General features: G+C 32.0%; 1 protein-coding gene across 2 annotated transcripts in view; it reads left to right on the top strand.

Annotated features, from left to right (window-relative positions):
* Gycalpha99B (guanylate cyclase 1 soluble subunit alpha 2) overlaps positions 1 to 17826 on the top strand; it is a 204412-nt gene that overhangs the window by 118932 nt on the left and 67654 nt on the right. For both annotated transcript variants that reach the window (XM_076418371.1, XM_076418373.1), the window contains 2 exons: positions 15406 to 15585; positions 15761 to 15899. In XM_076418371.1, the coding sequence (XP_076274486.1) occupies positions 15406 to 15585; positions 15761 to 15899 (319 nt within the window). The remainder of the gene's footprint in view (positions 1 to 15405; positions 15586 to 15760; positions 15900 to 17826) is intronic.

Here is a 17826-nt window from a genome sequence, read left to right as displayed (position 1 = left end):
GGCTCATCGTGTGCAGTCTACTCGAATGACTGTCTACTGGACTTCGGAGTTAAATGATGGAGCCATGTTTCACCCATTGTCACATATCGACTATAATAATAACGATAATCTTCAAACACTGCTCCGAATCATCAACTCGTCGTTGTTTTTGGTCAAAACTGAGTTCGCGCGGCTTCCACTTTGCACAGAGCTTCCTAATACACAAATATTCGTAAATGATCATTTTGTGAATTTTTGTAGTGTTTTTGTCGGTAACAACCTCTTCTGGGCGGCTACTGCATTCATCGTTTTCGCTGCTCATTTTACCACGTCTAAACTTAGCTTACCAATCCTTGCTAGCTGATTTTCCTAGGCCAGTGTCCGGAAACTCGGCATCAAGCCAAGTTTTTGCTTCAACTATATTTTTCCCTTCAAAAAAAATATTTTATGAACACACAAAATTCCTTTTTATCCATTTTTTTCGCAATAACAATAGTTGCTTCACCCAAATGCTACAATTCACAAACTAATGATCTGACAGCTGTCAAACTTATACACGCATCTTTTGAGGGTTACAGTCAGACTAAAGACTGAAACATGTGGATTTAACTCTACTAGCGCCATCTATGTTTCAGGCCTGGGACTTAAATTGACCTGTTATATTTTTTATATTTTATGTGAAAAGGTTTAGACAAACAAAAAATATTAATTTACTTGAAAATGTTATTTTGTTCAACGGAAAAAGAAGCGACTTGTTGAATGGTGATACAAAGCGACAGTGAAGGTAAAAACCGACCAACCCTGTGGTGTTTAGGTGGTTTTTATTTCATCTCTCATTCCATCTGTTCTTGTTTTTGAGCATCAACTGTGTTTGTACACCAGTTTGTCTTTGGAGATCTTCGAAATGACACTGTTCGTATACAAATTTCGACAGTACTGGTCTACGGAATGGCCTTAATTTTTTGGCGACTACATATTTCAATAGCTTACAGCTAATAAACCGAGCTGCTGCAATATAATTTCCGTTGCTGTTCACCCCGAACTGCAAGCCTCTGCATTCACAGCACCTTTGGTGGCCATACACCTTCAACTGTGATGTATGTGCCGGGACACTATCAACAAAGACTGTCAACGCTTTTTACGTTTTTCAATGGCTTGCCTAATTCTTATTTAAAATAGTTAAACTAATTAATAAAAATAGTATAACTAGGGGTCGTTGATCACCTTCAATCCACCCTTTGTGACCTTACAGATTCATTATCATTATCATGTTTAGGTCTTGCTTCCTTTTCTTCTAATCCTTGTTACACGAGCTGCAGTTTTTGCTCATTTGTTTATATTGAGCATACGCACTTTCGACCAGAAAATTCGATTAAAACTTATGGGCGTGATTTTATTAATTTTTATTAGTTTTATGATAATATATCTTAGAAATATAACAACGGAGACTAAAATAAGGAAATGTGTCTAAATAGCTAATTCATATATTATCAAATCTCAGGAATCTGGTGGTATATATTATATGGTACTGTATATTTATTTGTATGCTAGGTACTACGTAAAATATGAGGAATATATCAAGATATATGCGCACCGCCATCGCAAAGATATAAGTACAAATTGAAACATGGCAATAGAGCCTCTACACAATTTGCTGAAGACAAACCATTTACAAATAAATTGTACCATATAGGTAAGAAAGTTAAGAAATATTAAGATATAGTGCTTACTGAAGCACAGAAAATGCCAGATAATATCTAAATATCCTAAACAAGCTCGTGTTTGGTTCCTTCAATCTTCTGATTTCCTGCGTGTTGTCTAGTAGCTGTATTGCTTCCGCGCTGCTGTAATTTAACAAACTTATGTCATATTTTAAAGCGAAATCTTGGATCACTTCATGTATCCATTTGATTTTAAGGTCATCGCGCAGCTCTTCTTTGGTTACTTACCGGTAACTAATCGTAGAACTTTATTTTAGGTGCGTTGGATTACCAGTTGGTTTGATATTTTAGTGCAACCCTATATTTGCACTCCATAGGCCCAACTTGGCTTTATGATTGAATGATTAACGAATCTCTTTTAATTTTAGGTAAGATTCAACTTGTTTAGATGGTTTGTCAGATTTTATAAGCCTTGTTGGAGCAACCTTAAGACCTTCCGGGACATGATTCAGTCTCAAACACTCATATATGTCAACACGATCATTGCTTTTCGTGGCAGCTCATTTATTAACCCAGGTGAAATATCATCATTTCCAGAAGCCTTTTTAGGATTAAGCTTGTTGTAGAATAAAATAAGAAGAAAAAATAAAACAAACGTTATTATTAACGAATTTTCAAACTATAGTAGTATTATCACTGTTATTTTCGAAGTACTATAACTATCACATTGATAGCTACACTGATTATCGCCACTACTAAAAAATTATATAGATATTAATGATCAATGAATCAAAATTAATTTTTTATTCGTTTATTTAATTAAAACACTTTGCTTGCTGTCGTATTTCTATATAAATATCTCACATAAAACCGAAAAAAAAACAGAGAGACAGGTACCCGTTAACTGACATCTGGAAATTCAGCCCTTCTTGTTCCGAACAACCAACAAAATAAAACGTATTTTTTGCAGACTCCCGCAAAACAACGGTTTTTAATTTCATCATTCCTATGAACCCCTTTGTGTATTGGTATTGGCGCTGAAAAATTGGCCTTTGGATCTTCTAAATTGGATATTGTTTTATATGTTTTGTTGTTCTAGATTTTTTGGCGACTGATTAAAATATTGACTCGTAGGTTACAAATTACTTAATATGAAGGTAATATCAGCGATGTTTGTATTTATTATTCAGTATTAAAATATGGGCCGAAAATTCCCGGTTGTAAAAAGAAAAACTTGTTTTTTTTTATTCAATATTAGCGTCATTCATCAACGTAATCTTCATCAAGAGCCACACAATCTTTTCATAATACCACAACATTTCAATGCCACTCTTGTAGAACGATATATCTTTTGTCTCAAAATAAATCTATCACCAGTAGCTGTCCACTCAGTGAAACGATGGATCCATGTCTCATCCATTGTCCACAATCATCAACATGTTCTTGTTTTTGGTCAACAGTGAGCGACGACCTTACAGCCAAATTTTCATTTAATATAAAACAAACACGTTCTTTTAACTTCTATACGATGTTAGTTAACTCAAGCACCTTCACTTTTCACGCTTCATTCGCTTTAACCATTGTGTGTGTAGACGTCCATATTTTATTATGGATAAATATACGCCACAAGAACGAGCAGAAATAGTGACAATATTTATTTAAATAATCATTCCATTATTGCCACTCAGTGGAAATTGCGTAAAAAATGTTCTAATCCAAAGTGTCCAGTGCTTCAGAAAATCACAATTTATCGTTTACATGCGAATTTTCGACAATACGGTACAACAGTAGACAGGCGTCGTTCTGGAAGACAACGGACGGTTGAAAATGTGGCTCTGGTAAGCGATAGTATTGCAGAGTCTCCAGAAATATCAATTCATTCAACTCATCAATCAAAAATTCAATTAGTCCAAAAATTGCTACCGAGAGATCCTGATCAACGACTTGAGTATAGTAATGCAATCCTAAGGCTATCTCGTAAAATTGAAGATTTTTTGCCTAAATTGGTAATGAGCGATAAAACCCTTTTTTTTAAATGACCAAGGTGTTGCAGTTACTGTTACTGCTGAACGTTACCAAAACCTGATTCGAATTTTTCTTGTGCTTGAAATCCAAGGAATAGAGTACATGTAGTTTCAGCTAGACGAGACCACAACGCACACAGTTCGTTCAACAATTCAGTTATAAAATAACGTTTTTCCATGAAGAATAATTTCGCTAAGTGGTGATTTAGCATTACTGACCACATTATCTATTTGTGGCGTATCACATGTACAGAATAGGTAAGAAATAGAACCCAGTAGAAGCATTTTCGTGCACGTCCTCTAATATCTGTCATTCGTGAGTAACTTTCTTCTTCTGTATCTCTAAACATTCTCCAGACAGCTATCTCCAAACCTCCCGAGCATCAACAATAATTTCTGATAGTTATTAATCTCTTATTCCAATATCAACTATTATGTTGTTGTGTCAAATTACACAACCAAGCTTAAGTACATATTGCGAAACCTGTGAAAATATACTGTTATATAAAACTTAAGCGATAGTCAATAAAATACATAAAATATTCAAAATAAATAAACCTAAAACATATTGTAGTCCGCTGAGGAAAATCCAACAAACATTTTCGGACATCCGGCAACTCCGTATACTTATTAAACGTAGTTCCAGAACAAAAATTCTGCAAGAGAAAACAATCATCCAAATTGATGCGGCTATACTGCTGCTATCCTTTTTGTTTTCTATATTTATCCCAAGAAAATCCAGTCGATATAAAATTTCACGCTGAACTGGCGGATGCCGTACAGAATAAGAATTGACCCCTCACTGGAAGCCGAAAAAAAAAGAATTTCCTTTTCCTGTAACTCTTTTCAATAAATATATCGAGACTATAACTTTAGAGAAAAGTTTCAAAGTATTATTAGAAAAATTAATTATAAAAAAAGTATTTGTAAAAAAGTATTTATACATGAAACTATTTATAATTTCAATAAATTTAATTCCTCTGTACCATCCATATTTACTATATACTGAAATAGTTGCCTTTATATTATGGCAATCTTTAGTGTATGCCTTTTGAGTTAGTTGGAACCCAAAGTACAAATAACGCATACGACTGAATGTCATTTGCATCTAGAATGTTTTAAGGACTGTTAACTTCTTCATTGGATAAGTATTACTAGAGATATGCGGCCTATGGGATAATTACGTATTAGGATTAAACTGGATTGTTTTTCCCGAATCTTATATAATAGACGATTATTTGTCATTTTGTCACCTACATGTTTTATCATCTACAAAATACATTCAATTTAAACTCCCAATTGCTCATTTTCCAACTAATCGTGTAATTACAGCTCTCTGTGTAGTTTTTATCAATCCAGTTTATGTCAGAACCTCATTTTTTAACTAAAGGTTATGGCTATAATACAAGGCTATTGATACAAATATACATAAAACAAGGCTTTTATATAAATTATTTTTACACTATACTCATACAAGAAGTTGCGGGATAAAATCTAGTTATAATCACTAACTGAAATAATACCAAGGGTAAATAAAATGACGAAATTAATCCTTAAAAGCAATCCACCCCTCTTCTTGAGGCACAATCATAGTCGTGATGATTTGTGGGTCAGTTTTAAGCCATATAATGTCTAATCTGAAGAAAACACCTTCCATCATCTTTACTTCTGAGACCTGCAAACTTTGGTTTTATAACTATTATAGAATATACCGCCATTATAAAAAGAAGACAATATGATTTATTCTTTTCTATGGTTTATTCTATGCTGGATATTGCGCATGCTCCAAAACTGTAGATGACTGAGGAATAACGTTGCTCTATATATCCTGAAAATACTCAATAACAGCTTTTTTCTTGCAGTTTCTGTGGTTTCAAGTAGATTAGTCCAACAAAACCAACACAACAGTCATATTCGCATACTAGATATCCACTGAATAAACACGCAGCTTTAAACATATTTAGATTATCTGAAAATTTCGAATATTTAACTAAACGTTTTCCCCGGAGGGGATACGCTGAAAATATAAGCAGGGAATAGCGGGAATATTCCGAAAATAAACGATTTAGCCGTAAAGAAAACAAGTAATTCCCAATCTGAAAAATGTAACGGGATTTTCTCCACGTAAGTTTGTTTTTTTCTCTTTTTCCGTTTACAGATGGGATCGCGGGATTTGGACCCATTAGGTCTTCGGGAAATTTATTAGCTTATGACAAAACGATGAATTCGCGGCCTTAACAATTTTCTGGACGTGCGTTGTAAATTTGTTTAGCTAAAAGCTGCTTTAGATATTTTAAAACGAGTTTTAGAGTATTCCAGTTTTTAATAATGTCTAGAATCACTTATATATCAGGCTTGTACTAGACATTGGCATTTATTCTGATCATTTTTTTCACGTTAAAGAATTATATATAGGGAAAAATTGGTACAATATATGTTCTCTCAAAAAAATATATTTTTATTATTAATCTCCTAGACAGTCAACAATCTGTCCACGGGCAATACGTATTATAATATGATTTCAGTTATATAATATAACTATCCTGATATGTGGAAGATCACTTCAGTAAGACATCTACTGTACAATTTATAATTTAAATCTTATTCTAAAAACTATTCTAGCTTATTCTAGAGAGTATTAAATCTCACTCTATGTATCTATTAATCAGTTTGTATGGTAGTTTGCCTTTGAGCCTAGTTTGCACTGTCATCGCGCATATTTAACTGTTTGGCGAGTGCATTGGGATGCACCAATAGTCTTTCAGAATACTTCGCACTAACACTCCAAACCACACTCGTTATGGGTTATATGGGGATTTCGCGCAGAATGAGTTTATTGGACACGTAATATGGGGCATCAACGATGAATTACTACGCAACACTGGAACTTCTGGAGGATATCTATGTTAGATTTGCTAATAGTACCCCACAGTTCAATACCATAGGTCCAAATGGGCTTAAGTATTGACTTATACAGCAAAACCTTATTATTTAATGATAGTTTAGATTTACGCCATATCAGCCAATACATTTGGTTTAGTTTAATCCCAAGCTATTTGCGTTTTGTCACTATATGTTTTTTTTATCTCAAACGTCGATCGAAATGCATTTCCAGATATATAACGTTGTTTGCTTGCGGAAGTTCATGATTATTCAACTTTTCTGAGGGACATGTTCTTCTACAAAGGGTAAATGTCACATGGGTAGACTTTGTCTCATTTGCTTTAATACGCCACCTTTTCAACCACAATTCGACTTTTTTAAGATGAAGTTGGAGGTTTCTTGTGGCTCATTTTGGATCCGCGTGTGATGATAAAACCGCTGTATCGTCAGCGTATGTTGCAAGAGTAATTTTTCTTGGCGTCGGTAGGTAGCTGTATACAACAGATATAACAATGGACCAAGAACACTGCCCTGTGGGACATCCGAATATATTAGGTTTGGGTCAGTGTATCGTCACCCTGTTTGACAATAAAATGTCTGTCTGTGAGGTACGATTTCAGTAGTTGAAAGTGCGTATGTGTGCGTAAAAATATGTCACGTCATTTTCTGCATTTTTTTGCCAGTTTTCTGACAAAAAAGTAAGAGCGCTCGACCTGATGAATGCGTTGGATATGGCTGAACAACTGATTCGAGCTGCATCAGTGTATGAATATTAACATTTAAACATTTCACAATTCAAAATTTTCATTTAAACGGTTTAAAATCGTTTAAATTGTAGAGATTTTTTTAAAAATACAGTGACATTATTGCCACCAATATCAATTGTTTCTTTCACATATATTATATTAACATGATTATTTTAATAAATTATATATTTAATTATAATTAATTTCAAAGATATATTGTATTAAAATATGCTATATCTAATAGAATTTAAATGATGTTTAACCAAAAATGATTATAGTTTATAAATATTGCTAATTTAACTTTATTGTAACGAATATTATACATCCATAGAGTTATATTTGTAAATTTAACCACAATTTTCAGACCCCTCTAATGTGGGCTCCAAATTGTCTAAATAGTAACAAATTTATATGGTTGCAGAACAAAAGTAACATGGAAAATTATAATCAAGCATCCGTTTTTAGGCAATTTTGTCCTTCAAACGGTCCAATAACGCTATGTTATAGTCGCTGTTGATGGTCCCTCTTTTTTCAAGGTAGCCAATAAAAGTTATTCCATGCACTTCCCAAAATACAGACGCCGTAAACTTGCCAGCCGACTGTTGCGTTTCCTCACGCTTTGGAGCGGGTTCATCTCGTGCAGTCCACTCGGATGACTGGCGATTGGACTTCGGAGTGAAATAATGGAGCCATGTTTCATCCATTGTCACATATCGTATCAAAATGCTATAATTCACAAACTAATGATCCGACAGCTCCCAATTTATACACGCATCTTTTGATGGTTAGGGCTAACTAAAAAATATATGGATTTAATTCTAGTAGCGCCATCTAGGTGTTAAATCAGGGACTTTTCAAATTTTTTTGTCCAAATGAATTAAAGAAAATTCTCTATAAAATTCAGTTTTTCATCAATAATATTTCAATAAAAACACTTGAAAATATTTCAAAAATACCCCGTTTAGTTTAATCCGCTATCCAACGCATAAAAGAAACAAATTGACCCTCTGCTCGATAATTTATTGATGATTAATTACGGGGTTAGGTGAAAATAGAATCGAATTTAACCGAAAATCAGCAAAAACGGATTCGGTAAGCGCGAAACGATGACGCACTCTACCGGATCAATTTTAGAGGCCTCAGAGGGCAGGTGAATAAAATCCTATTCAGAAATATTATGAATGACGGGGTCACGGCCACGAGCCCCCTCTTTCATATTCGAAAATGGGTCCCTGGAAGGATTGGAGAAAAACACCCGAGCAATTATGTTTAAACCGTTGGGGAGGTCATCCATAACGACAACAAATGGCACGACTCAATCGAATATCGGCTTATGTCAGGGGGGACATGACAAATAAGCGATAAATAACCCGCGTTCATTAATATCTCGTAGTGATCTGATCTGTATTTATTGATATGGTTTTATTAATGCTGCTCCGTAATGTTATAGTATCATGTAATCAAGGAAAAGGCCCCTTTTGTCATATATATATTTTTTTGGGGCAGAATTTTTGCTTTTTACAGCTGTCAGGGTCACATCGAATAACTGAAGATCCTTGAAAACAACTTTTACTTTACTGACTGATCAATACTATTCCGAATATTTTATTACAAATCATCTCAGAAGGCACTCGGTCTTACCCAGCCCGGTTACTGGTGTGACTGGGATCATTTTCCTTGTCAGATGTTGCACTCTTGCCTAGAATAATCACAAATATTAAATTATATTATATTTATATAGTATATAGTATACTTAAATTAAAGATATAGTACATTTAAATATACTATATCTAATAGAATTTAAAGGATGTTTAACGATGTTGTAACGAATATTATACATCCATACAGTTATATTTATAAATTTAACCCCAATTCTCACACCCCTCTAATATAGGCTCCAAATTGTCTAAACAGTAACAAATTTATATTGTTGGAGAACAAAAATAACGTGGAAAATTATAATCAAGCATAACAGAAAGAAACATCATATCTGTAAAGAATTGTGAGTCATTTTCCTTCTTAATTTCTTGATATATGTTGTGGGGTATCGAATAAAATTACACAAAATGTTATTTAATATTTTACTTTATTCTCATATGTCTTGTTTTTGTTTCTCTTAAAAATCCAACTTCAAAAAAATATTTTGTTTTTGAGGAAAAACCAGTAACTAGATATATAATATTTATTCTATTTATTCTAAATACAATACTCAAATTATCGGGTTGTCTTTACAAAAAGTTCCATGTGAAGATCTTACATCTTAATATTTCAACAAATCCTCAGAGGCCTAGTTACACGTTTTACTAATTAGGATTCTACTTAATGTAGATATACCCCAAGCGATATATCCAAGCCAACAGATGAATTTAACAGAAGATCTAGTATTTTGTCTTCGTTTAATATTATCATTAAATTTTATTGAGAAAATTATGATAGTACTTGGGAGTAGTAAGATAATAGGTCTAAGGGGAAATCTAGAAAATGATGCTCACAAGGAACAAAATGATCGAAATATTGAAGAAAAAGACAAAATTAAAGGGACAAAGACGATAACCCTAGGCTAGGATAATAACTGTACTTCTCTATTAAATCATGTTGAAAACGTCTTAAATAATATATTTAGAATAACAATAAGTGCAGGAATAAATGATTAAAAATGTTTTTTAAGTATATTTTAAATGTTTTTTAAGTATATTTTAAAGTCCCCTATTTACCAACGAGGATTTATCTGGAATGGACCTACTGTTTAAGGTGGAGTCAGAACCACGGACCTCGGCATTAAGCCTACCGACTGGTGAAGGACCAACTTAGAAATCATCCCAGAAGACACCCGGTCTTACCCAGCCCGGTTACTGGCGTGACTCATTTTCCTTGTCGGATTTTGCACTCTTGCATAGGACAATCACAAATGTTTAACAATGAAAAACATAAATTTACGACCATGCCCCAGCAGGATTCGAACCCGCGACTATCGCAACAGTAGGTGGACTGTCCTGTCCCCTTTACCACTGTGCCAACCAAGCTATTGTACTTCCATAAATAGACAAAGATGGCTACTATGGGATTAATACACCCATATATATTTCCCAAAGTAAAATAAAACTAAACTACTTTAGCTAAACTTAAGAATGCACTTTAGAATTATTACTTTATTACTTTATTACTTACACAAAGTATACAAGTTTGTGAGGTTTGGTTCACTTCGATATCGTCATTTCCTGGGTGTTATCCAGTAGCTGTATTGCTTCCACGTTGCTGAGTTTTTAGCAATATTATTTCAATTTATATAAAATATTCATATTTTTTCAGTTTTAAGGGGAAATCTTGTATCACCTCGTATATCAATTTTATTTCGAGGTCATCGTGAAGCTCTCCATTGCTTAAAAGAATTGGTAATTAATCGTAGAACTTTATTTTGGCTGCATTGATTACTATTTGGTTTTGAAGCTTAGTTTAGACATAGATCCAAATTGTCTTTATAGTTGACTGATAAACCAATCTCTTTGATTTTAGTTCAAGTTGGAAGTACCTTCCAACTAACCAGTACATTTTCATCAATTCAATTCAATTCAGCTGACTGACTGAATCGGACATCCGTCAACATGGACATATTTGAACCTATTAAGCTGTTTTTTTCAGTCTTTACTCCATTGTCGATATTGCTGACTGCTACTTGTGTTATTTTGGAACCTTCTGTTACTTAGATATATTTTACCATGATAACTGTGTCGGCGGAACATGAATATTACATCTCATAAACTAAACATACCTTGAAATTTTCTTTTCACAGGCTTTTATGATAGATCTTTCATTTTATAATCTGAAAATTTCAACTATATTTTACCTTTGGAACATTGTATAGAACTAAAATAATCAAAAAAGATATATAGATATAAATGAAACAAAAATTTTGCTAGAATAAAAATAATAATACATATCGAACACGGACATTGACGTAGGCTTCGATCTATACCATTTTTATTTATTTATTCGAAATTATGGCGTAAAATAGTATTCCATTTGAATAAAACAATAAAAACGAACAAAAACACAAAAATACGGAAATATTTTTATATATCTATATTTTGTTAAAATATGTTAGAGTAGTAATATTAGTACGTTATGGTGACAGTATTTAAAGTGTCAAAATTATTATTTACTTGAAAAATCTTGCAAATATGCACAAGTACAGAACTGAAACTAAAAACGTAGAGCATACATTACTCAGAACAGATTAAAAGAACTCAGAACAGATATTAAACAGTATTCCTCAATTATAAAATTATAACTATTTATTAATTATTAACTTATAGCTATAGTTTACACTAATAGTACACACTAAATGTTCACCCAAGTTCGTATGGTTTTGTTCGTTTCAATCTTCTGACATCTTGCGCGCTGTCCAGCAGTTGTATTGCTTCCACGTTAGTATGATTTAGTAATCTTCTTTCGTGTTTCAAGGCGAAATCTTGGATAACTTCGCAAATCCAGTTGATTTCCAGATCATCATGCAGTTCTTCATTGGTATATAGATTGTATTATAGATCAACCTCTTTGATTTTAGATGTAGTTGACAGTATCTTCCGACTAACCAGAATAGTTGTTTTATTTTGGTTCTAATGTGTTTTGCTTTTTGTCTAACGTGATGCTTCCAATGTTGAACTATATATAAGGAGAGAAATAAACATTGAAATTTTTTTTAAATAACACATTTTATTTAAATCGTTATTGAATAAAATGAAATAATAAAAATAATGAATATATGCCTTTCTATTTTTATAAAAACACCATATTTAAATTAATTTACATATTTGAACATTTAACAAGAACTCCAAGAACCATATAAATAAACATTACCATAAAAAGGACCAAAATCGTTTAGATCAAACCCAGCCAATATAGTTAAAACCAAACGAAAAAGCGATCACTCTATGCTCGAAAAGGATGTACCGCCATTAGAAAAGGACGGCAATATAGTTTATTCTTTTCTACGCAGGATATTGCGTATGTACCAAATCCGGAGATTAGCAATGTATCCTAAAACATACTGCCAAACAAGTTTGAACACGTCTCATATTTCGGATGAACTATCACCGATCGGCATAGGAAAGGTCCGATAAGATCATAGTTCTCGATACACCTTATACCACTGTAAACCTATAAAGCTGTAACTATAGTATTGCACATAGAAATCCGGTAGCAGTAAGATTATTTGTACATAAATCATTTCACAATATTATTTTATAATGTTTCATAATATTTTATTATTTATAGTAAACATTTAAGCATACTATGAACATAATAATAATTATATTGAAACAATCTTACTATGATAGTAAATGTTCATGGTCTTATGAATGGCCACTTTATCAGCGTCGCTCTCTAACCTATAAGATTATATATTGTGTGGCCGTAACGAGTATCCTTTTCAAAATATCAAAAGACCACCTTTACATTATACCAACATTATAATTGCCTATGCCCCAGATAGTCAAATACCTCTCCATAGTGCATGAAAGGGTTGCATTCAAACAAGTATACCCTATTTGTTAGCATCAAAAGCAGGATTAATATTACACTCTATTTTCTATTAAATTGTATAACCTTGCTCTCTCCTGAGTTCATGTGCATACAAGCTAGTTATATTAATAGAGATAGCTTTAATTAAATCCAATATCAACGTGTGTAATTAAATTCAGCTCTAGCTTTGATTTGGTAGAGAAATTTTGTTTTACACAGGTATTTATAGGTCCTTTTAGACTGAGTTCATAATACGTTATCGTGCAAGTAATTCTTTAAAAGATACTTATTAACAATATATTTATTTATACTATATTTATTATTTATATTATATATTTATTTATATTATATTACAAGATATTTATTTACAATTTATTAGCAATATATAGGTATTTAAATTAATAATACATAAAAATATTTAAAATTACAATTACTAACATTTTAAATTACAGAAATAATCATAAAAAATAAGATAGCATTTTAAAAATAAGGTCCCAGTAGAAACAAAATCAATATTTCAAGAAAACCTCTAAAATAATGATATAAAACAGTCATAAAAGATTAATATAATGTTTTAGTTGAACATAAGATTATCTTATAATACTAGGCAGTCTTCACAAAAACAATTTAAATTATCTTTTATTGGGAGAACGATACTTTATAACAAATGTCAAGGAAAAAAAATGCACATATTTCATGGCTTGTCAATTTTTTCAGTTTCAAACAATATACTTGCATCAAAATCGTTACATATATATATTGACATATTTTCAAAGCTTAACCCTTCAAAAATATGCCCTTTAGATATTTTTCCAATGTATAATTTAGCGAAAATATGCTCTTCGACTTATTTACTTTTATCTAACATTGGAAACTATCGACTGAAAACAGTCGATAGTCACAACACAGTCGAAACAGTCGATAGTCAAAAAACTAGCGACTGAAAATAGTAGTTACTATTTTTATAATAATTACTATTTTTTATTAGTAGTAATTACTATTTTCAGTCAAATGCACGGTTGTAGTGCAGGTGAAGATGTACGAACTCTTTCCTATTTACATTGTGAGAGAGGAAAGGACGGTGATAATTGGTTGGAGCAGTTAATTTTATATATGTTTATATTTTCCAATGGTAGTATAAACGAGACGGAGTTATACATATTTCTTCACGAACTAACTTTAAAAAAGAAAAGGAAATATATTACTGAATTATATTACCATGTAAATAATAATTTAATTTTAAAAGAAGTAGAATTACTTTTATATTTGAATGTTCTGTGGATCTGTAAAAAGAAATGGAATTTTTCTATGGAATGGAATAATACCCCACAAATGTTTAATCGTATTTTAATATATTAATTGCTATTTTCAAATAATATACTATAATAAATATAGACAATACAATAGAACTTAAATATATAACTAATCATAGAAAAGAAACTAGTTCATGACATAACGTAGGACCGAAAATAGCCACCGAAAACAGGCGACTAAAACAGTCGCTAGTAAAAAGTATTAAAATCAGTCGAACCAAAAATAGCGAGTGAAACAGTCGATAGTAAAAAATAATTAATTATTAAACAGTCGATAGTCGATTTCAGTCGATAGTTCCCAACGCTACTTTTATCCTTTTATAATACACGATACATGAATGTATGAAGAAAATTCACACCATTGAAAGTCTCGTTTTTAGATACCGAAAATATCTCTAAAAGGTATATTCTTAAAAAAAATAAGTCTTGATAATACGAAAATAATATATTTTTTTAAATATTCTGTACTGGAATACCGTCAATAATGCCAATATGATGAACGAGAAAAATAATACTGATAAATAATACTGAACAAGAAATTAACAAAACTATCTTTATAGTTAAGTAGAAATAAATAAGCTATTTTTATATAATATTGAATAAGATCAAAAGATTACTAAATATGTATATACAGTAAAACCATCAGGAGATATTGTCAACGACATATCGTATAAAGATCTTCCATCGACATATACGGTTCTGATTTGGTTTTCATAGATTCGATATCAAGAAACTTTCGAACATCGAAAGTTGATGTCATGCTTTTCGTATCAAGGAAAAAACGCGTGGATATGAAAATTTTATGTCTGCTTCCGAATTTTATTACTAAATCTATCAAACAGACAGACAATGCTAAAAAATAAAGGATGTGGACCTTTTTTTAGTCTAGTATGATCGTAAACATTGAAAGTTCTTATTAAGGGTATTTTACTGTGTTTGTATGAAATTTAAGTCACACAAAAAGATCATCGGACGTGACGTATTTGTGAAATTTTTGCTGTTTTAGATGTTTTCTATCGATGTAGTAAATAAATGTAATATTAACAGTTTTTTATTTATTTTTAATCTATTTTTATTATCTATTTTCGGAGATGTAGCTGTTTTATGTATGTATATATGTATATATATATATATATATATATATATATATATATATATATATATATATATATATATATATATATATATATATATATACTCTATACTCTCTCTGGTACCATTTAATTTTTTTAGCCTGTATAACTGACAAACTAAATAGTTTTATTGATGTTTGTTTCAGAAACTGGAGCTCAAAGGACAAATGGTACATTGTATCGAGTCAAGTTCAATTCTCTTTGTGGGATCGCCATATATCGATGGCTTGAAGAGCCTCACTGGCAGCGGATTGTTCATATCGGACATTCCTCTACACGACGCCACCCGAGACGTCATCCTGGTCGGAGAACAGGCCAGGGCTCAGGTAAATATCGCCATATAACTAATAAAGAACAGGAAAAAATCCGATTAAGACTTAATCGACTCGGTTGCGGTTCGGGCCGTTCTAATCGATGGCCGAACACTTCCGGCTATTAAAAGATCACTCTCGCAAACGACTGCGAACAGATTGCGCGATTAATTTTCCTGGGTCGTTGCAGGACGGCCTGCGAAGACGGATGGATAAGCTGAAGAGTTCGATCGAGGAGGGTAATCAGGCAGTCGATAAGGAAAGGGAGAAAAACGTCAGCCTGCTCCATCTGATTTTTCCACCTGACATTGCGAAACGACTATGGCTTGGTAAGTATCAGACGATGATGACTTCCTTCTTTCGGGCGAAAAAAATCGGGTCTGAATCCCTTGGGATTATATTAAGCGACGAAGGCGTTGACGTTCATATATCGACGAAAATGATATAAAATAAATGATATGTCTAATTTTAGAATATTAGATAACGTGTAGTTCTTTCTGATAGAACAGCCAATGCAGCTTGTCAAAATTTATAATGCAACGTTGTCACATCAAATTTAAGTTTTTTTATACTCTGACATTTTTTCGTTAATATTTTAGATGCCCACGGCCAGGGCACCAAGTGTTATTTTATGATTTCCGTTATGCAACATAACCAACAGGTCAACCGAAAAGTCCCCAGCCTGACACATAGATGGCGCTACTAGAATTAAATCCATATGTCTTTAGTTAGAGCTTTTTTAGTTAGTTTACTCTACCCTAGTGGATTGCATATGATGAACTCGCTCCAAAGCGTGGGAAAAAGCAATAGTTGGCTGGCAAGGTCATGGGGTCTGTATTTTGGGATGCGCATAGAATAATTTTCATTAACTACCTTGAAAAAGGAAGGAATGGTTTCTTTATTGTAATATTTCCTTATACGGGCTGTACTTTTACTTGGGCTATTGAAATACTTGATAAAATAACTACGTAATTTATTGAGTAAATATCTAACACTAAAAATAGATAAATCAAATATTTCTAACAAAAAATGTATTCGACTTCAAAATCTAAATAAGGGATTCGCTAAAAAGTAAGAAATAATCAAACTTGGATTTTAACACAAAAAAACGTTTTAAAATAGAATATGTACATAATAATAGTTGTAGCTAAATAAAAGTAAACAAAAAACTTATTTAACCTGTATACTACACGTATTTTATATTCTACTATATACACACGATTTAGCTTATTACATACCATATTATTTGCACTACTACCAACTGATCAGTGTGGAGTCAGTTCCTTTTTTTTGTTAAAAATATTTTATTAAGTAAACAAAAATTTATGAGGCGCGGTTGGCAGTATATTCGACGTAATATATGACGTGCGTTGTCTGTTTTATTATACGTCTAAGTACTATAGGTTGATTGGTTTTAAAAACTTTTTACAAACACTCTTCGTCCACCCGTGTAATGTAGTTTATTTCCATAAAGATAAAAGCATTTATCTAAAAGTAGTTTTAACAGCTAGCTCGAAAACAGTCTTAATTTCCTGTCTCGGCTTCAACACAGTGTAGGTAAACCTAAAATAACCCCGACTAATATATGTTTTAGTTTACGTCACTCCTCCCATCTTCTTTACATTTAATTTGGCCAATATTACGAAAACAGCATTAAATATTTTCATAATATCACGGCAGATAGGATCCGGGCATTATCCAATTTCAATATTTTTGGTTGGAATATAGAATGTCGCATTTAGCATAAATTTCCATCATATAAATTAATATTAGACCACGGGTATTAGCTTTAGAATTTTTTTATCGTATATCATTTATAATAACAATATGAAAGTGTTGAGAGATAACATAAAATCACACCGACAACAATGATTTATTCGTGTGAAAACAATATCGTATCTTTTTATGTCCATAAATATGTAAAGCTTCTGAAATCGCTTATAGAGAATATTATAAATTCAATAGATTTAAAAGAAAAAAAGCCAATTTCTAGTAGACCGAAGATATATTGTATAATGGACGTAATATCTTCATTATCCATTAGTAAAGCTGCATGAGAAGCAACATACTGGAGTATTTCTAAAGGACCTATATAAAAATGTATATTGTGTAACAAATTAATATAAAAACAGAATATTTTACGTATTCACTAAATGTAACCATGTTTTATTATATTTGCACTTATTTCTCATCCTTTTTAGAAAATTGCTATATCATTAGGAGAAAATCTTTGCTGTCAAATGCTTAAATGTCTTT

Source organism: Rhynchophorus ferrugineus, unplaced genomic scaffold (assembly GCF_030347505.1).
Source record: "Rhynchophorus ferrugineus isolate W39M unplaced genomic scaffold, kcgeb_rfMv2 rfM11, whole genome shotgun sequence".
Taxonomy (NCBI): Eukaryota; Metazoa; Arthropoda; class Insecta; order Coleoptera; family Curculionidae; genus Rhynchophorus; species Rhynchophorus ferrugineus.
The sequence above is the reverse complement of the archived record's forward strand: the minus strand, read 5'-3'. Positions and strand labels throughout refer to the sequence as shown.